Source organism: Telopea speciosissima, chromosome 3 (genome assembly GCF_018873765.1).
Source record: "Telopea speciosissima isolate NSW1024214 ecotype Mountain lineage chromosome 3, Tspe_v1, whole genome shotgun sequence".
Lineage (NCBI taxonomy): Eukaryota > Viridiplantae > Streptophyta > Magnoliopsida > Proteales > Proteaceae > Telopea > Telopea speciosissima.
Genome location: NC_057918.1, coordinates 71,549,655 through 71,571,085, shown reverse-complemented (window position 1 = coordinate 71,571,085; position 21,431 = coordinate 71,549,655). Strand labels below are relative to the sequence as shown.

The following is a 21,431-nucleotide window of genomic DNA, read 5'->3' as shown; positions in this document are numbered from 1 at the left end:
AAACCCAGATCTGTACTTGAAGAACTGAAGAGGATCTAGGATTGGCTTGGAGAACCTCGGCTGCACCATTGGAGTTTCATAGCTGTTTACCTGGTGTGCTCGTTGGAGGAAGAACCACTGTCTATTGGAGGAGCAACACTTGAGGCTTATCATGTTAGCAATTTTTGATTAATTCTTCTTGTTTTTTTAATTATTGATTATTTATGGGATGCGAAAGAAACCCAAATCGATCTTTTTTATTGCGCATTTAGGTATGTGATGGATCCCTCTTTCCATGAGATGGAAAAGATATGAATTTTCTCTTTGTTATAGATCCCATAATTTTATGGGACATGAAAGAGATGGATTGAGTATTGGTTTTTCATACCATACCCTGATTGGGTTACACCAGGGTTCCCATGGGCGATCATGGGCAACTCAGAGATTCCAAGAGTTGTGAATCCTCGCATGGATGATTCTGATTTATCAGGATCAACAAGGAGATGATCCCATTGACTGCTATTTGTGATTAACAGTGTGGTATCAGAGCCACCTTTCTCACCCATAGATATCATATAATTAATTGAATATAGTTATTTTGTATGAGATGCAATTTCTTTAATTAATTTATTCTTGGTTGAATATGGTAATGGATTGGTTTTGCACATGTGCTGTAATTTTGGTTGTAACAACCTTGCCATGTGCACATGGTTGGTTATGGTTGTTGTAACAACTTTGCCTATGTAAGATGGTAAATTTTTTTATTAAATTTTTTGGTTTTATCATAGGATTTTAAAAAACCCATTATTCTAGATTTAATAAAAAAAAATTGTACCCAACCATCCTTGCACATACCTTGTTGCCCCTGCACGCCAACTGCCTGAATAAGGAATAAGGCTGTGATGGGCCCTACCAGATAGAGCCCATCTAACCTAAAACCCTAGTATTTCCTATAAATACTAGCTGGAGGCAGCAACCTGTTTATTCCAAACTTGATATGCAAAATGTATTGCTTTATGCAATCTTGTGCTTAAACCCTAAACCCTAACAATCTTAAAGTAATATAGAGTTTTTTTTTTTTTTTTTCTTTCTTCCTTGTGCGATCGTCTTTGGTGTTTGAAATCACGGTTCTGGCCGATTGTGAGATCGACTTTGGTGTTTGGATTCACGCGCTTGGCTCGTTTGTGCGATCAATTGTCTAAGCTTTTGCTTGACAAAATGATCAAGGCACTACAAGTTTTCTTTGGTATTCTAAAGAAAACCAAAGAAAAGACTAGGGACCAAATGGTTTTCTTTGCCGTTAGACACTTCGATTAAATTTGACAGATGTGAAGTGTGTGCTCAAACCAAAATGGACTAAAGAAAACCTGCAGTACCTTGATCCTTTTGTCAAGCAAAAGCTCAGAAGACAAAGGATCACAATCGATCACACAAACGAGCCAAGCCGTAAATCCGAACACCAAAGTCGATATCACAATCAGCCAGAACCATGATTCCGAACACCAAAGGCGATCGCACAATCGGAAAAAAAAAAAAAAGAAGACTCTGTATTGCTTTAAGATTGTTAGGGTTTAAGGTTTAAGCACAAGGTTGCTTAAAGCAATACACCTTGCATATCAAGTTTGGAATAAACAGGTCGCTACCTCCAGCTAGTATTTATAAGAAAGACTAAGGTTTTAGGTTAGATGGGCTCTATCCGGTGGGACCCACCACAACCTTATTCATTATTCAAGTAGACTTATATTAGAATATATAAAAGGGTTATAGAATATGTTGGGACAAATATCATTTCGTAACAAACTTCAACCCCTTGTTACTAGTTAGAATACCAAAGAAACACTTTAATGGCCCAAATAAGGCCCATATATTAGATATTTACATAATAGCCCATTAATGGCCCAAGTAAGGCCCATTTATATATCAGATGGTTACATAATACCCCATTAATTTTTTGATATTATATCTGCAAGGTAGATAGATTCAATGAATGATAAGCCCAATCCTCCCTCTTGTGCAGTAGTACAGTCAATAACCGCTTTAGTTTATTAAATCTTTCGTTATGAACTAACCATTATAGTTTTATACTACATAAAGTAAGATTTTCCATTAATTTAGTAATTCTCAATATATTTTGCACTTTCTTAGCCTTATTTTCCAATTTTTTAATACTGTATTATCATATCAACTTTAATCCCACTTTTCTCTTGAGAACTCAATACTGCATAATATTTGGTGTAATGAACACCTAGTTTACTATATCCTATTGGGCATTGTCATATTAGGTGAGGGTTTTGCTTGTTTGTAAAGGCAAAGCTTAGCTAAAAGCAAAAGCCAGCAAATAAAGCTAATCTTCCTGATCTCCAACACAGCCTCATGCATTAATAAACACTAAACACATCATAATCTTAATTAGTGTATACTATAATGTCATTACACAACCTTCACACTTATTTGATGTTTGATGCTTCTTTGACTTTTGAGTTTTGACACTCAAGAGTCTCAGAGTGCCTGGGTAGAAAACCCATTTACCAATCCATTTCTCTCGCACAAAAATTCGATCGCGCGAAGAGACTGCATATGGAAGGGAGAGATGAGCTTCTGCACAAGAAAACCTGTGCTTCCTTGAGACTTCATTCTTAGAAGGTGAAAAAAGCAGTTCTTGGGAAGAGGGCTTGTTTGTTCCGTTCTCATTTTGCTCCTAATTGGAAATTTGGAACTTATGGGGGGTTAACCTCTGTTGTTAGGAAGTTTTAAGGATCCTAATCGGTAGTAGTGAAGTGGGTTTTGTAGTAGAGATGATTCAGCTATTGTTCTTGGTACTTTTTGCTGAAGGGGCTGTGGCGTTACTTCTAATGGTGAAGATTGGGCCCTTGAGGGAGCTGGTGATGAGGAACTTGGACCAGCTGAAAATGGGGAAAGGGCCTGCCACTGTGAAGACCATTGCTGGTACCATGTCCGTGATTCTCGCTTCGAGTGTAACTAGCATTCTCAAGATCCAGAACAAGGGATCTAAGCTTGGGACTGTGACACCCATGGATCAGGTCCTCTGGAGGACGCACCTGCTAGAGGCTTCGCTCATTGGTATGACACGGGTTATCTCTTCGCTTTACCTCGTTTTCCCCTTTATATAAACTCTTACTTTCTCCTCCTCTGTTTCCTATGCTGTATTGGTAAGTGATTCAAAATTTGGCTTCCCCTCATAGATTGTTGCATTTTGTTTTTGTTGATTGTAAGTCTTATCTGAATCTGTGTCGTTCAAATTGCAGTTTCTTTCTTGGGTTATTTAAAAAAATTTATGCTTTGATCGACTCTCATTCGGGAATTTTTACTAGGAACCCTGAATAGAGTGCAAGAGATTTGGTTATCATTGTTTTGTAGCTTTATTAATAGTAATATTTGGGAAGAGCAGAGTTTATCACTTTAGTTGGTGTAAGTAGAAAATTCATTTGTTGCTAGATGTGATAAATTGACAAAACTGCTCCACTAGGCATCATAAAAGTTGTTCTTCAGCATTAATCTGCATGATATATACGAATTGATTCAGCAAGGTTTCCATCAATCTTGGTAAGTGCTGGATGATGCCAATACATGATTTGCACCTAGCATAAGTAGAAGTAACTGTCGTGGTAGAGGTTGATGCATTGTTGACATTGACTGGAGTAGTGTAGGAAGTCTGGACTCTGGATACTGAGAACCATTGTGTTATTAGATCGGTTGATACACACGAGAATGCTAGGTAGTGATGGATTTTAAGTAGCATCGATATGGTGGCTAATATTTCAAGTCTAACTTATCTCAGTTGTTTGATACTAAGCAAAACTTAATTGACACTCTTCACAATTAATTTACTTATCTTCCATTGGAAGAAGGTGGCTGTTAAGGTGGGAGGTAAGGCAATGGAGCCTTTCTTTATTTTGACCTCACCATGGATCTTAGAAAGATATGTGATGGTACTCATACTGTAACCTGATCAAAGGGATTTCATTATTGACATTCATGTCTGGTGCTTCGTTACTGTTTTTGTCAGCTCTTAATTATACAATTTTCTTTTTTAATCTCTACAATTATTTTGGTCTTCCTGAAAATTTTTATCAATAATTTACCCCTAGAACACAGTCACTTGCAAGCCATCTGTGCCTTCTGTAGATGGTTGTGGTACTAGAATCTTTCAGGAATTGTGAAAATGTTGTTTGGAAAGTTATCCTTTTGCAGTAGGGAATTGTGGGGGAGTTGATGTAAAGTATCAAATATTTAATAGGGAGTATAAAATATATGGCAATAACTTGGTTCTAAGGCCTCAGATTCTGCATATCTGCAGCACTAGTAAACTGACATGTGTGTTATTTAAGAGTATTGGGACCCATTGTTAAATGTTCCCTTCTTAAGAGATTATTAAAAATCCCTAGCATTTTCTTGAAAATCCAATCCAAACAAACCATGCAATTTTGCTTTATTTATTTAAGCAATTCAATTTGATAAAGGCTTCTTTTTTTTTTACCGGGAACACTTGACAGAAAATGTTGGCAACTCTGGCCGTTGAATAGACAAGTCAAGGTCCAGATTGGCCATTTCTTAAATTTAACCATCAAATTCAATCATTTACTCTCCCATGTAATGGCATAAGCCCCAGCCCCCATGTATCTACATGCAAGTATGCAACCCCCTCGTAGTCCCATGCACCATCTTCGTAGTCCTAGATTTTTTTAATGGTTTGTTTTACCACCTGCCCAACTCAGATTGGGACGAAATTTGACAGTTGGGCAGGGGAACTTGGGTCAATCTGTCCACAAGACTTGGGCCCCATCAGAGCTTTCACGTGGCAGATATTTGATGTCATGTGTCTTTGTAAGATCACCTAAGTTGGTGTCCCATAACAAGACCCTTCTTTAAGAAAAAAAAATATTAGCAACAACAAGAGATTGTAATTTGATTGATCAAATTAAAATCAAATTACCTCTGAGTGCAACTGAAGTGAAATCAGAACACCCGAAAGCTAATTAATGTCTACAAAAAGTAAAAAAATGTGCATGGAAAAGCAACCCACAGACTGGATGCATCAACAATAAAGCATGGGATCCCAGCTGGAAGGGAAACAGGCCCTGTGTGCCTCCAGTGAACTTTTTACTTGCTATAGCCCAATCAAATACCCGGCAGTATCAGCACAAATCCTGGGGAAACTACTAGGATTGTCTTCAAAGATTTTTCTATTACATTCCTTCCACAAACCTCGACATTGTAGCTTAAGGAATCAAACCACACAATACCCTTCCCTTTTCACCAAAAGGTTTCTATTTTTTGGGTTGTTATGTGTGTCTTGAATTCTTGTACCCGTTTCGAAGATTGACCCGCTCCGACATTTTTTGGTGGCGACCAGAAGGAGAATTTTTTTGTCTTGAGGTCTGTGATGGTAGCGGAGGGCTTGGAGGAGTATTACCCTGTTTTCGTGTCTTGTTGTGTAAGCAAGAGAGAAGTCAGATTTTTGGGTTTTCATGTTAGGGTTTTGAGAAGAGAGAGCTTGTTGCGCCGTTTGGGTATTCTTGAGAGATCTCCATTGTATTTTCTTCCATTACATATTGAATCATCTTCAGCTTCGCCCGTGGACGTAGCACATCACATTGGTGTGTGAACCGTGTTAAATATGTGTCATCTTGCTCTGTTTTTTTTTTTTTCTTCGTGTTTCTTTGGTGTTTGTTTTAACATTGGTTGTTTTTTATAAGTTCCAATTTACTAATAATAGAGCAATCAATATTGTGGTACAATGACAGAGTGTAGTAGTCTTCTGATTTTTTAAGCCCAAGCTGAAAGATTTTAGTGGTTGGGTAGTAAAATCCTCCTGTGGATTATCTTGGCTAACCAAGTTGTTTAATAAGATTATGAGTACAAGGAAATGCCAGATGAATGGAGGAGAAACATTGTGGTTCCGATTTACAAAAAATCAAGGTGATATCCAGAGCTGCAATAACAATGGAGGCATACAACTAATGAGTCGTACTATGAAATTATGGGAGAGGGTTATTGAAACCCACCTGAGACAATAAACTATTATTATGGAGAACCAATTTGGTTTATTGCTAAGAAGATCCTCGATAGAAGCTATTTACTTACTTAGGAGACTCATGGAAAGATTAGATATTGCAAGAAGGATCTCCATATGGTTTTTATTGACCTAGAAAAAGTTTATGACAAAGTCCCTAGAGAGTTAATCTAGTAAGTACTAGAGAAGAGAAGTGTTTCAAGTAAATATATGTGTTAAAATATTGTATTAATTGCCGTGGGGGGTATTTTAGTCTTTCTGGTTATTTTCCCCTATAACCGACTCTAATTAAATAGAGTCGGCTATGTAGGGGCAGTTCTGTAATTTTTCTTTACCTCTTCTATTATAAATAAAGGGGCTTGGATGTTCATTAACACATCCAAGCATTGAGCTCTAAATTCTTTCCTGTTAACATGGCATCAAAGCAGGTTTGAGTGTGTGAGTTCAAATCCCCCTTCTTTTTCTCCCATCTTTCTCTTTCTCCTTCTCCTTTTTCTTTCTGGTTTCTTCCATTACCACAGGGCAGCACTAATGTGGTGATCCATGGATCTAGTTGTTGCCCCTGAATACGTCATTCATTGATGACCTAATTCAAGATCGATAGCAGCTGTGTCACTTCCAACCTACGAGTTTTGAAGCTTCAACTTGGGGACTGCTTCCTCTATATGAGTGAGGATCAATTCTCCCTTTTTCATAGACGATCAAGACCAGCATGGATTTCTTGGACAAGCTACTATCTTACAGTCTCTTCCCTTCATCGATATCATCTCAATTTTTGGGTTTTTTCAAAAACCTGACAATATCAATCTAGGGTTTTTGGGCTTCTGTAGCTGCTGATTTTTGGAGGAGTGTTTTACCATCACTTAAGGAGGACTCGATCTGGTTATTGGCCACATCTGCTGTTTTTTTGGTTATCTTTTACCTGGACAGCTTCTTGCGATTTGGATTTTCTCCCAAAATCCTGACAGGATCAATCTCCCTTTCCTCTCATCATCTACAGCCACTTTTTGGAGGAGTGTCTCGCCTTACCAGCAAGAGCACTGGATCCCTGTTTATGTTGGTTCCCACGGCTGATTGTGAAGATCCCCTGGATTGGTTCTCTTATTGTGCCCTAATGTCTGACGACACTTCTAATGTTACTTCTAGCCTTGATGGACAGCCACGACAAGAGTATCTTCCCATTGCTTCCTCCATTAAACTTGATGAATTAATTACCTGATGTGGTCTAGGTCTACATATCTCGCTATCTGGCCGTGGTCTCACTGGACAAACATATCACTGGTACTGCCGAGAAACCATTTGCTGCTGGTCCTCTTCAGGATCGATGGATCTCTAATGACTCTCAAGTCATGTCTTTTTTACTTAACTCCATGTAATCTAATCTGGCCAATGGTTATTTGCTACTAGAAACTGCTGCTCAGATTTGGATGGTTGCGAAGGAAACTTATGGACAGGTTGGAAACAATGCCCAGGTTTATGAACTCCGCAAGAAGATTCATGAAACCACCCAGAAAGACCTTTCATTCTCCTAGTATTATGTTGTCCTTCGTAGTCTATGGCAACATCTGGACCACTACTCTAATTATCAGCCCACTAATGCAACCGATATTACTGCCTATCGTAAGCATGTTGACAAGATTCGGGTTTATGACTTCCTGGCTGGTTTAAATGTTGAATATGACCAGATTCGAGTTCAAGTTTTGGGCAGAGTTTCATTCCCTACCTTGGAACAGTCCTATGTGGTGCAGTCAAAGAATTGGCTGCTGCCAGGGTCGAGATCTGGTTTAATGGAAAGTAAAGAAAGGGCCACTGTTGAAGGGTTTATAAAGAGGAAGGCTGCAAATGAAAGGGGAATGAAAAAGAAGATTGTGATGAAGTTGTGATTGGTGGTGGGTATGATAAGGATGATGGTTGAAATTGAAGAGAAAGAAGATAAACAGAAATGGCTGCTAGAGATCCACTAGAGCCCACCTTAAGAGTCCACCTAGGTCCACCAAAAGAGATCCACAGCCCACCCGAGTTCCATAGGATGTAATCTTCAAGAGAAGTTCCTTTTTTTTTTTTTTTCCAATTCTGGGTGCCAAAGAAGGCTCCCACGATTTCTTTATATAGGTAGGAAAAGGTTCAGTTGAACCTTTGGTTACATGAATCTTAATAAATAGACTTTTGGAATTCCCAATCTAGTGGAATTCTAATACCTAGGAACAATCCCCCATACATAGAAACAATCCCCCAAAAATCTAGAAACTAATTCCCATATATAGGAACTACAAACAATAACAATAAATCTACCTAGAGAAATGAAAAGTCACTTAACTACCTAGATATATGAAAAGACACTGAAATAAGGGACTAAATAAAACTGGGCCACACATTGGCCATTACAAAAGCTGCACGCAGGCTAAGCCTGGCCAGACCACGCAAAGCCTGGGCTTGGTCTGATTCTCTTGGATTGCAGGCTCAATCAGGGGGCCAAGGAGACCTGGGCCTAAGCTGGTACCTCGTGAGGTGCTTGACTGGGCCTGGGCTGGGCTTGCCAGGGCTTGTTGATAGCCCTGCATCACTATGCCTTAGTTCTTTCTGAAGAAAATCGTAGGGCAGCCATGCTACATGCTCCCATCACTGACCGATCAGGTCTACAGATTGCTACTATTGCTGCTCCTATTGCTCCTACTGATTCTTCTAAGGGAACCGTGAGATGTGAACACTGTAACAAACCCTATCACACTAAAGCCACTTGTTGGAAGCTTCATAGTAAACCAGCTGATTTTGAGGCCAAGCGTGCTGCTTGTAGGAAATCGAAAAACAAAGCCAATCTTATTGAGACTGTTCCCAGGGTTCCTACTACTGACACTGGTCTCTCCCCAGATGAACTTCAGGCATTCCATTGTATGTTACAGGCTTCTGCTGCATCTACTACATCGACTCCTACCAATCAATCTGCCACTTCAGGTTCCTATTTTACTCACTCAGGTATTCTGTTTGTTGGTCATTGTGCATCAGTAGTCTCCACTCCTTGGATCATCGACTTTGGTGCCACTGACCATATGACTAGATCCTCTAGCCTTTTTATCCCTATTCACCCACTTGTGGGAAAGACAAAGTTCGAGTGGTTGATGGTTCTCTCTCCTCTGCCTCTGGGAAAGGCTCTATTAGTTGCTCTCATTCTATCACTTTATCCTCTGTTTTACATATGCCTAATTTTATTACTAACCTTCTGTCCATTAGTAGTCTTACTCGTGACTTGATTGTAAAGTAACTTTTTACCTTCCCACTGTGTTTTTCAGGATTTGGCAACTGGGGTGACGATTGGATGGGGTAAAGTGCACAGTGGATTGTATCTGCTTGATGATGGTTGTCCACCTTCACCACCACCACCAACTCCCATTCATGAAACTTCATTGGTCTCTTCTGAACTTCAACAATGGCACAATCGATTAGGCTACCCCCCCTAGAAATTTTATCTCATTTATTTCCAGCATTAGTTATGCAATGTAATAAGGAAGAAATTTTTTGTGAGGCTTGTGTTTTGGCCAAACAAACTCGTTCAACTTATTCTATTACTAATAAAAGAAGTCTTACCCTTTTTAATATGGTTCATATTGATGTGTGGGGTCCTAGTCGGAATCCTTCTCTTTCTGGCCATCATTGGTTTGTTTCCTTTGTTGATTGCCATTCTAGGAGTACCTGGGTGTATTTGATGCATAATAAAATTGATGTTTTCTCATGTTTTCAGCATTTTCATAAGTTAGTTCAGACCCAATTCAATGCCACTCTCAAAATTTTGAGGAGTGACAATGGCAAAGAGTATATGGAAGGTCAGTTCCAATACTACCTTGCTGCTGCCCGTGGGATCCTCCACCAGACCAGTTGTGTTGATACACCTACCCAAAATGGAGTGGCTGAAAGAAAAAACTGCCACCTCTTAGAGGTGGCTCGGGCACTTATGTTTGCTCATAATGTTCCTCCCCAGTATTGGGCATAGTCCGAGAACTCGCGAGATCTCGCCGAGATTCTCGGTTTTTTGAATTTCCGAGTCGAGATGGCCATCGAGTAAGAAAATTACAATATCTTGCCGAGATCTCGGCTTGATCTCGGGTCAGGTCATGGTTTTGGGTCTCGGGTCATGTTTTGTACCCATGTAACTAAAGATATAAGGGGCATCTCGACAGAACTCACTAATCTCGACGAGTTCTGTCAAGAGCCCTCTGTTATCTCTCTTCTACACTTCTTCTCTCAAATCCTCTCTTCCACTCTTCATTTTTTTCATGGATTGAAAGCTTTGGAAGGTGATTTTGCCGTCAAATTGAAGATTGAAGCTCACTTTTGCAAGATTCATCAAGTTTTTGAAGGATTTTTGAAAGGTAAGTCATTTTCCCTAAATCTATTTTTTTCAAAAAAAATTGATGAAACCTTGGTAGATTCATGTGATTTTAAGTTATGTTACACAACTTTGGCCGATCTATCACTTGATGGAGTCCGAATTTTTTTTCAATTATTAAAATTTTTATTATAATTTCTGGAAAAAAAATGAATTTTTTCAAAAAAGAAATTGAAAAAAATAGGATAAATACTTATTATTTGGATGTGATTTTCATATATGTTAGACAAGTTTGGATGCTCTACAGCCTCATGGAGTTATTTTTTTTTTCCACCCATTAAAAAAAATGAAAATTTCAGATTTAAAGGACAAGTTTGGATTCTGCATGCTGGATCATGTCTGAAAGGACAATTTTGATCCGGTATGCCGGATTCAATCCGGAGCATTCCGTTTGCTCTCTGTGACCTTATATCTGTAAGTTATTATGATCCGGTATGCCGGATTCATATTCGGTAAACCGAATCAGCAGATTTGTATGATTTCTGCAAGTCCTTTAAAGGACTGATATGGGGTGATGTCCAATTGGCATGGGCATATGGAATTGGGGTATTTTTCACCTCCTAAGGTCTTCCTCAACATAAGTGTTTAATACTTTACTTTAAGTCTATAATAGTTACTATTTACTAATACATCATGTTTTATGTAACAGTGTAAAAAATTAGATATTTCTTACACAGTGGGGGATATAGCACGGCTACATGGAGTCCCGATGTCCGAGGACAAAAAGAAGTCAAAGTGTAACTGCTGTGGAAAGATTCTAAATTCTGGAGGAGCAACTAGGTTAAAACAACATTTGTTTGGTACAGGTAAGGATGTTGCCTCATGCCGAAATGTTTCGAGCCAAGTGAAACTGGCTATGGCACAAAACTTGAGCGGAGTACGAACAAAGAAAGCTGAGAGGGAAAGACAACAAAAAGCTTTTGATGAGGCAGTTCTAGAGAGGCCTGGTGTAGAGATCCGTGGAGGAGTAGGAGATGATACTAAATATAGGCCTACACTTGGTGAGTTCGAATCAGAGGCTGAATGGAGGATTTACCAGCAGACTTTGGCAGAGAGTAGACAAAATTTTCATTTTGAGAATATGAGAGCATATGAGCAAGCAAGAGGAGCTGGTGGATCTGGCTCAGCTGCACCAGTGCAAGAAGATAAGAGGAGGAGAAGCACTGGCACAAGAGATATCCCACGGCCCCAAGCCCAACCATGAGCACGTTCCCCAGATCCCATTTTTTAGCAGGATCCATCTACCTTTAGGCAACAAGATGCCTACTAGCCAACCATCCCGCAAGTATTTGGTGGTAAACAAGAGGAAGCAAGGAAAGCCTTTAGCAAGTTCATGCTATACAATGACATTCCAGCTAATGTAGCACAAGGAACATACTATAATGCATTCCTTGACGCTGCAGGGAGGGCTGGCCCAGGATGGAAGGGGCCTTCACCATATGAGTTATATAATGTATATTTGCCTTAAGAGGTAGAGGAGCTGAAAGAGTACATAGAGGGTCTGAAGCTAAGGTGGGACACATATGGGGTTACTCTTATGGCTGATGGTTGGACTGGACCTACTAGACAGTCCATTATAAATTTCATGGTGAGTTGTAATGGGAAGACTGTATTTTTGAAGTCCGTCAATGCATCAAAGCATGTAAAGGATTCATCATACTTGTATAAGCTACTGAAGTAAGTGGTGGAGGAAGATATAGGAGCAAAGAACGTTATCCAAATTGTGACGGATAACGGTTTTAATTTTAAGAAGGCTGGAGAGAAGTTGATGAACAAGAAGAGTAAGAGGATCCGCCTCTTTTGGACTCCATGTGCAGCAAATTCCATTGATTTAATGTTGAAGGACATAGGGAAAAAAGCTTTGGTGGCTAGTGTGGTCAATATGGCAAGGCAAGTGACCAACTTTGTGTATAACCATGGTTATGCTTTAGCCATGATGAGGGAAAAATGCAAGAGGGATTTAGTGAGGCCTGGTGTCACTTGATTTGCCACCAATTACATTGCATTGAAGAGCTTTCAGACGAAGGTGATAAGTCTGAGGTCTATGTTTGCAAGTGAACAGTGGTTTGGTTGGCAAGGTTCTAGGACAGAAGAAGGGAAGGCAGCACAACAGACCATTGCAAGTGATTAATTTTGGAAGGACTTGCATAAAATTGTTGCCATATTAGAGCCAGTGGTGGCAGTACTAAGGATGGTTGACACGGAGAAGAAGCCTACCTTGCCCCATATATATGCTGTCCTGGAGAAGATGAAGGAAATGGTCCTAGCTGCAATACCCTGAAGTGCTCGGTCATACATTAATATCATTGATGAGCGGTGGGAGAAGCACTTGAGTCACCCATTGCGTAAAGCTGGTGAGTTCAACACTTCAACATACTTTACACTTTATATGAGTTTTTACATTTACATATTCAAAACTCAAAAATATTAAATCACTAACAAGTTATATTTGTGGTTTCCCCTTTACTAGCATATTGTTTGAATCCAAAGTACCAATACTCGCATGATCTTGGGCTAGACACAGAATTGTTAGTGGCAGTTCAAACTGTTATTGAGAAGTTGGAGCCCAATGCCAAGACACAAGCTGACTGCAATGACGAGGTGAGAGTATGCGACTTTGGTACTTTGGTAGTAAGTAAAGGAATGTAATTACTAAACAGCAAACTAATGCCTCTAACAATGTTTGAAATTTAAAATGAAAATAGATCAAATTCTTCAGAGAGGCCTCAACAAGTTTCAGTCGAAAAGCTGCAGTAGAGGGTAGACAAAAGTCAAGACTCAGGTAGGTGACATGCAATTACATTTATGAATTATAATTTTATCTCTTTAGAATGCACATATTCTTAATATTCTATGTTTATAATGCAGCTGACTGGTGAGTGTTTTATGGTACAAGTTCACCCAACCTGAGGAAGTTAGCAGCCAAAGTGTTCTCACAAATTTGTTCATCCTCTGGGTGCGAGCGCAACTGGAGTACATTCGCATTGATGCACTCAAAGAGGCGGAACAGATTGGGTAGTCAATGATTGGAGCAGCTGGTGTATGTGCAAAATAATATGAGACTAAGGATGAGGCATATACGAGAAGAATTTGAGACTAATGACAAAGATCCCATCGAATTAGCTAACATATTCCAGGAGGACTCTGATGATGATTAGGATCCCCTATTCCAGTGGGTGAGGGATCATGGTGCACCAGAGATGGATGAGCCTGGAGGTAGGCCCGACTCCACCATTGCGTCCGTAACCGGTACAGATGTTGACGACTATATGTCGCAAGAGGCGTGCACATTCAGAGTCACCGAGACCTTTTGAGGCTGCAACAGGAACTGCTCCTGATGATGATGATGGTGATGATGGTGATGGTGATAGTGATGGTGATGACCCTACTGGTGGTGATGCTGGTGGTAGTGGTATGCAGAGTGGTGGTTATTATGATGATCGTCATGAGGGGATGCGTGAGCAATACCAGCATGAAGTGGGAACGCAGGAGGACCTTGTGCGTTTCACAGGTGAGTCTTAGTTTACACATGCCACATAAGATCAAAACCATGGTGGCCACAGAAAAACGTACAAGAGAAGGACGGGTCGCAAACACAACCAACCTCAGCATGATGACACGAGTATGAACACCATGCTAGCAAGTTTTGGAAGCATGAGTATGGACACTGGTAGTGAGCATCAGTCATGTCATTCATCTCAGCCTCATCATCACTATGATTATGGCCAGGAGAGCACCGGTTCTGAATATAGTGCCTATGGTCAGCTTGGCCAGTCAACACATGAGTATGACTATCAAAGCACTAGGTCTGGCATTGGGCCCACATTCCCAGTCCCATACATGCCTCAATATGAACACTTCATGGCAACCGTCTCACGCCACATGGCAACAGCTATACCCTAGGATAGGGGCCTTGCTATATGTGGATGACAACTCTTATATGAATGCTGTGGAGAACTATATGCAACAGTGGAGCAACAATATGTCATGGGAAGACTATGTGGGACAAGTGGGGAATGAATATGTGATTCAATCTCATTTTATGTGATGATAGTTGTAACTTGTAACATTGTTAAACTTAAGCAATTTGATGTATTACTTTAACATTTGTAATGCTTATTAAGTTGTTTTCCTATTAATTGAATGTTTTGCTAGCTTTCTATTACTAAATTATGTCATTAATGTATAGAGTATGGTATTTTAGTACGTCGTCGCCTACCAACTTAGGGTCCGATGTAAAAGTCCTATTTGGACTTTGTTTTTGCAAAATCTAATAATGCCATTATGTTTAAATAGCCTAAAATAGGTTGAATACCAACTTTTAGACCCAAAAGAGGTTTAAAACCCACCGAGATGGGGTTTCGAGTCGAAAAAAAAAAAAATACAAAAACTCGCCGAGATCTCGCCCGACTTGACTCGGTTTTGGGCTGGGCCGAGATGGCTCCGAGACCCGAGTTTTCGAACCTTGTTATTGGGGGGATGCTATTCTAACTACAGCATACCTTAGTAACAGGTTGCCTACCCGAATTCTTGACTCTGGTACCCCTGCTGCTCTTTGAAATGGCTCCTCCTCCTTTATAGTTCCTCCTAAAATTTTTGGCTATGTTTGTTATGCTAGGGATACTCGGTCCCCCAGTAAACTTGAGCCCCGTGACCTTCAGTGCATTTTCTTGGGATATTCTCCCTCCCAGAAGGGTTATAAATGTTACCATCTATCCACCCGTCGTACCATGGTGAGTATGGATGTTATTTTCCGTGAACCCTTTCCTATTATCTCCCTACACCTCTTCAGGGGGAGAATTCTAGTGAAGAGGTGTTGACTCTTGGGCCCCCTCTCCCTCTTGAGGCTCCCGTATATGACCAGCGTAAACCCACTTCCGTCCCTCACATAGAAGAGGATCCCACATAGGGGGAGACCTTGGATACTGGTAATGACACGATTCCTATTCAGGGGGAGCTTACTCAAGTCCAGAAAACCATTGGAGAATTTTAGAGGAGAATTAATGACTCAAATCTCAAAACATATCAGAGAGGATGTTCCAAATACAAGCAGCTTCCATCCACTGTAGCACAAGTAACCATTCAGTTGCCAACTCTGGATCCGGATCATCCTCCCACTCCAGGTAAAACCTCTTCTCCTGAGTTACCTATTGCTCTTCGCAAAGGTACTGGGACTTGTACTCAACATCCTATATGTTGTCTCCTATAATTCCCTTTCTCCATCCTTTCGTGCTTTTGTTTATTCTCTTTCTTCTGTTCGTATTCCTCAGAATTGGCAGGAAGCTCTTACAGATGGAAAGTGGAAGGCAGCAATGATGGAAGAAATGAGACCTTTTACAGAAAAATGATACATGGGATCTTGTGGTTCTTCCTCTAGGGAAAAGACCAGTTAGATGTAAATGGGTGTTTGTCGTGAAACAGAAGGTTGATGGCACTGTGGATCGATATAAGGCACAATTGGTGGCAAAGGGGTTCACTCAGATATATGGGATTGACTACCAAGAGACCTTTGCACCTATTGCTAAACTAAACACTGTTAGAGTGCTATTATCTTGTGTTGTAAATATGGGATGGGATTTACAACAATTGGATGTGAAGAATGCCTTCCTCCATGGAGAGCTTGAAGAGTAGGTATATATGGACATTCCGTTGGGTTCTCATGTGACAAAACCAACGGCAAGGTATGTAAGTTGAAATGTGCTTTAAATGGGCTAAAGCAATCACCTCATACCTGGTTTGGAAGATTTCACAAGGCTATGATTCCTATGGAATATAAGCAGAGTAATGCTAACCATACTCTGTTTATCAAAAGGAATGGTGATAAGGTAACCATTCTCATAGTCTATGTGGATGATATTGTGGTAACTGGGAATGATGGTGATGAGATCAATAAGTTGAAGACTTTCCTTAGCCATGAATTTGAAATAAAGGATTTGAGACAACTTAAATACTTTCTAGGGATAGAGGTTGCACAATCTTCAAAGGGCATCTTTCTTTCTCAAAGGAAGTACATCCTAGATCTATTATCTGAGACCTGGTTGTTAGGGTGTCACCTTGCTGATACACCTATGGAAGCTACTACAAGACTCAAGGAAAAAGAGGGTGAACCAGTTGACAAAGGTCGCTACCAGAGACTAGTAGGAAAACTTATTTACCTCTCTCATACATGGCCAAACATAGCCATTGCCGTGAGTTTGGTAAGTTAGTTCATGTATGATCCTTATGCCCCTCATATGGATGATGTTCTTTGTATTCTTCGTTATTTGAAGTCAGCCCCGGGAAAAGGAATTCTTTTATCTTCTCATGGCCATCTATGAGTTGAAGCGTATACCGCTGATTGGGCTAGATCTTCTGATAGAAAGTCCATATTCTGTTATTGCTCCTTTGTAGGTGGAAATCTTGTCACTTGGCATAGCAAGTAGCAAGAAACAGAACGTGGTAGCAAGGTCCAGTGTTGAAGCAGAGTTTCATGCAATGGTACAAGGCATTTGTGAGTTGTTGTGGCTTAGAGGTTTACTACAAGATCTTGGTGTTCCTGTCAGTTTCCCTATGATATTGTATTGTGACAACAAGGCTGCCATTAGCATTGCTCACAATCCAACTCAGTATGATCGTACCAAATATGTGGAGGTTGATAGGCACTTCATCAAAGAGAAGCTAGAAGGACTGATCTATGTACCTTGTGTGAAGTCTACTGATCAATTGGCTGATGTGTTCACTAAAGGGTTAAGTGGGAAAGTCTTTCATCCTATTAGTCAAGTTGGGATTGTTTGATATTTATACCCCAACTTGAGGGGGAGTGTTGAAATGTTGTATTAATTGTCGTGGGGGTATTTTAGTCTTTCTGGTTATTTTCCCCTATAACTAACTCTAATTAAATAGAGTCTGCTATGTAGTGGCCGTTCTGTAATTTTTCTCATCCTCTTCTATTATAAATAAAGGGGCTTGGATGTTCATTAACACATCCAAGCATTGATCTCTAAATTCTTTCCTATTAACAATATGTACATAATTAAAGATAGGGTAAATTACACATCACCCCCTGGTTTTTGAAAAAACTCAAATCACCCCCTGGTTTAGACCCCAATATGACAAATTAGTCCCTACCGTTAGTTTTATGCTGTTAAGTGATGATGTTAGGCAGTTAAATAAATTTAAATCCCTAAACTACCCTTGACATCTAAACATAGATTTTGAAGGGTAGTATTGTAAATTTAATTCTAATGTTTTAGTACAAGAGTAAAATAGTCCTTTCACACAAATAACTACCAGCAGACTAACACCGTTACTGTAGAGGGGGTGATTTGAGTTTTTTCAAAAACCAGGGGGTGATCTGAGTTTTGCTTGACAACCAGGGGGTGATGTGTAATTTACCCTTAAAGATATGTATGATGGTGTGGTGACTAGTGTAAGAATTGTGGGGGGTCAAGGTAGTGAATTCCCAATTACAATTGGGTTATATCAAGGATCAGATATAAACCCTTATTTGTTTGCGTTTATCATGAATGTTTTAACCAGAGACATTCAAGATGAGGTTCCTTGTTGTATGTTTTTTGCTGATGATATTGTTTTGGTAGATGAGACAAAAGCATGGATTAACACCAAATTGGAGTTATAGAGATCAACCTTGAGATCAAAAGGTTTTAAGATAAGTAGAATGAAGACTAAGTATATGGTGTAGGACAGATAATGAGGTGGTGAAAATTGATGAGACGGAGATTATGCAAAGTTATTATTTTAGGTATCTGGGCTCAATCATAAATAAAGAAGGTGATATAGAGGATAATGTTTCATAGAGAATTAAAATAGGATGGATAAAGTGGAGAGGTGCGCTCAAAGTGTTGGGTGATCGACGTTCCTTTAAAACTTCAAGGAAAATTTTATAGGACAGTCATACAATTGACTATGATGTATGATGCAAAATGTTGGGCAGTTAAGAAGCATCATGTATATAAACTCAATGTAGCAGAGATGAGGATGTTGAGATGGATGTATGGCAAAAGTAGGGAGGATAAAGTAAGTAATGAGTATATTAGAGTTGATTTGTTAGTAGCTCCGATATATGATAAGCTATGAGAAAGTCATTTGAGGTGGCATGGCCATGTTCAACTGAGGCCTTTGGATGCTCCAGTAGGGAGGAGTGATTTGATTCAGATTGAAGGAACTAAAAGAGCCAGGGGCAGACCTAAAATGACCCTAGGGAAGTGGTGAGGAAAGACATGCATAGCCTAGGCCTTGTATCAAGTATGACCTCGAATAGTGCTGATTGGAGGGCAAGGATCCATGTAGCAGACCCCATTTAGTTGGGATAAGGCTGAGTTGTTGTCATAGTTCGAGATCTTGCCGAGTTTCTCGGTTTTTGGAAAAGCCGAGACGAGACTGCCTGTGAGTCTCAAAAGTGCAATATCTCAGCGAGATCTCGGTTTCGACCCATTATTTTAACCCACTTGCCACTTAAATACCTTACCTAACTGGACAAAACTCGACATATCTCGGTGAGATCTCGGATCTCGGGTTGACCTTCGAGTTGGAAAAAAATAAAATGCACCAACTTGGCGAGATCTCGACTCGTCTCAGTTTTTCCAAGAGCCGAGTTGGTACCGAGACCCGAGTTTTAGTACCTTGGTTGTTGTTGTTGGTAGTAAAATCCTCCAATTCCAATATCTATGGGAAAGTGTACGAGCCAATTGACAAAGAACCTAAAAATAGCTTTGTCAGTTACAAAGTATATACTATCTTATGTAAAGAAGTCCAAAAATTTAGCATCCTTGGCCTTAACAGCTACCCTTGTTAGGGTTCCATGTAGTGATTTCGAATATCCTACTGTTCCTTTACTGCCAACTGAACCCTGAGATTGTTGAGGGAAGAAGGGTTAAAATAATAATTTTTCAATGACTGTTTAAAAAGCAAGCTGATTCAATTTATGACTATATCCTTCTAGATGGGATCCTTCATCTGTTGGGCCAGGTCCTACTTCTTAGAGCATCCCAGTGCATGACGCTCCTGCTACTGCAGGGTCTGGGTGGGGCAAATGAATGCAGCCTTACTCCCGCTTCATGGAGAGGCTGTTTCCATGTTTTGAGCCCGCAACCTGATGGGCCAGGTCCTATTTCTCCAGACCCTATATGTTCCTCAACATATATTATACTTATTTTAAGGGTAAAATCATCTGATCAAGCTGATTCAATTTTGTGCTTTCCAAAATTAAATTTCCCCCTTTTCTGGGAGAGGGGGGGGGGGGGACAAGAAAGCTGCTTAGAAAGGGAGATGAGAGAATTTTTTTTAGTGATGATGAGGAAATTACTGCTTTGTTTGCAATTGAAATTGACATATCATTAATTCCCTTGTTATCTACAGAGGGCATTTTTTAGGCTACGCCAAAACATAAACATAGTTGCATTGTGCCACCATATCTCACCTTTTAAAACTACAATCATAATAAAGTGTTAATGAGGTGGTTGTCCACCTTAATCTTAGACACTTAGATCGTTTATTTAATTGAAAATAGTCTATATGGTTTGGTTTTTTTAGTAGTATCATATAATGGGGTGATGTTAAGATGTTTGCTTAAGGTCTTATATTCACCTTTATTACCATCTTGAATACTTTTGTTTACTATTTTTCTTTGCGAACTCCCTATTAAAAATTTTCAAATTGCTGGCAATGAGGGGCTAATTTTCAATTGATGATGCAATTCATGTTGCTACTGATTGGGAGGGTTACTTTGGTGGGTAGGAAACCCTCATGAACCTTTAGCTAAAGAGAACTCAGTGCCATAACCTATTAAAGGCTTTCAAATTGGCCTACAGCTTAGTTGCAATATCACTGTACGCTTTGAATGAGTCTCCCTGAAATGATGATGCAGCTTCTGTAGTTGACCTCAATCTCAGGGTTTTCAAGGGTTCCGGTCCTGAAAGCATTTTACCATGGGTTATTGGTGTCATCATTTCTTTAGTTGATAGTCTTCATTATCTCATTTTATCAGGTTTCAAGGTTAAAGATACAGTGGGAATCAACCTGTTAGTTTTTTGGTTAACTAACAAATACAGTCCATTTGATCTCTGTTATGAACCTATTAGTGAGGATATGGTTTAGTAGAGTTGAGTTAGTATGTGTTGGTGGCAGCAGATATGGTATGGTACCAAATACATAATAAAAATTGTTGAGAAGGATCTCATTGAACACATGTGATAATGAATCTAACCACTGCAAAGAGTAGGTTACCTAGAACACACTAATGGCACGTTCCTCCAAAGGAATGCAGCACAAGAACACGATCTCCAAAGAATTGCTTCAACTCCAATGGCAAAAACCCTAGCTTGAGGAAGAAGAAGACTCTTTTTCTCTCTCAAGATTTCTCTCCTAGTTGTAAGAAAACTGTGTTGAGAATAATTGAAGTGCAACAACTAGGGTTTGAGCCAAGCTTCTCTTTAAATAGAAAAACTTTAATTAGGAGATTACTAATCAACGATCAAGATCATGCCAGCCCTTTAAGTATTCCTTAAAGTCTAAAAACCCCCTATGGTAGAAACTTTCATTAAACTTTCTCTCCCACACTGCCAACATCCACAATGCACCCTCAAAAATATGGAATCAAACGATCTGCCAAAATTGCAAGTGCACTATACAATAAACGGGAAGTGTCAAGACCAATAAAAGGGCATACCCAGTGCAAGACTCTCACCACTGCGGGGTTTGGGGAGGGCATACCCAATGTACGAAGCTCCTACCACTGAGTGTCAGGCCAATGATCAATCAAAATTATTTGAAACTCCTTTCAAATAATAATATTAAACTAATATTACCGAGGCCCTGTATTCCGATCAATCAGTATCCAATCACTCACATATTTGGATGTTCACCCTACCGGGTGTGAAACCATATTGAGGAACACCCCTATTCACGCATATTCACCATACAACTAGCGTCCGGTGTGTAGTCAGTCCTATCGGTAGACATCAACCATTAGATCACCATGATTGGATGAAATATAAACACAACAGTAAGTGCCTCTCAGGTACGGGAAAAAGTAATTAC

General features: G+C 39.8%; 1 protein-coding gene across 1 annotated transcript in view; it reads left to right on the top strand.

The window, feature by feature from the left end:
* The first annotated feature begins 2,596 nt into the window (after nt 1-2,596).
* LOC122655559 (B-cell receptor-associated protein 31-like) overlaps nt 2,597-21,431 on the top strand; it is a 35,912-nt gene continuing 17,077 nt past the window's right edge. The window contains exon 1 of the mRNA XM_043849765.1: nt 2,597-3,060. Within this exon, the coding sequence (XP_043705700.1) occupies nt 2,775-3,060 (286 nt within the window). The 5' untranslated portion in view covers nt 2,597-2,774. The remainder of the gene's footprint in view (nt 3,061-21,431) is intronic.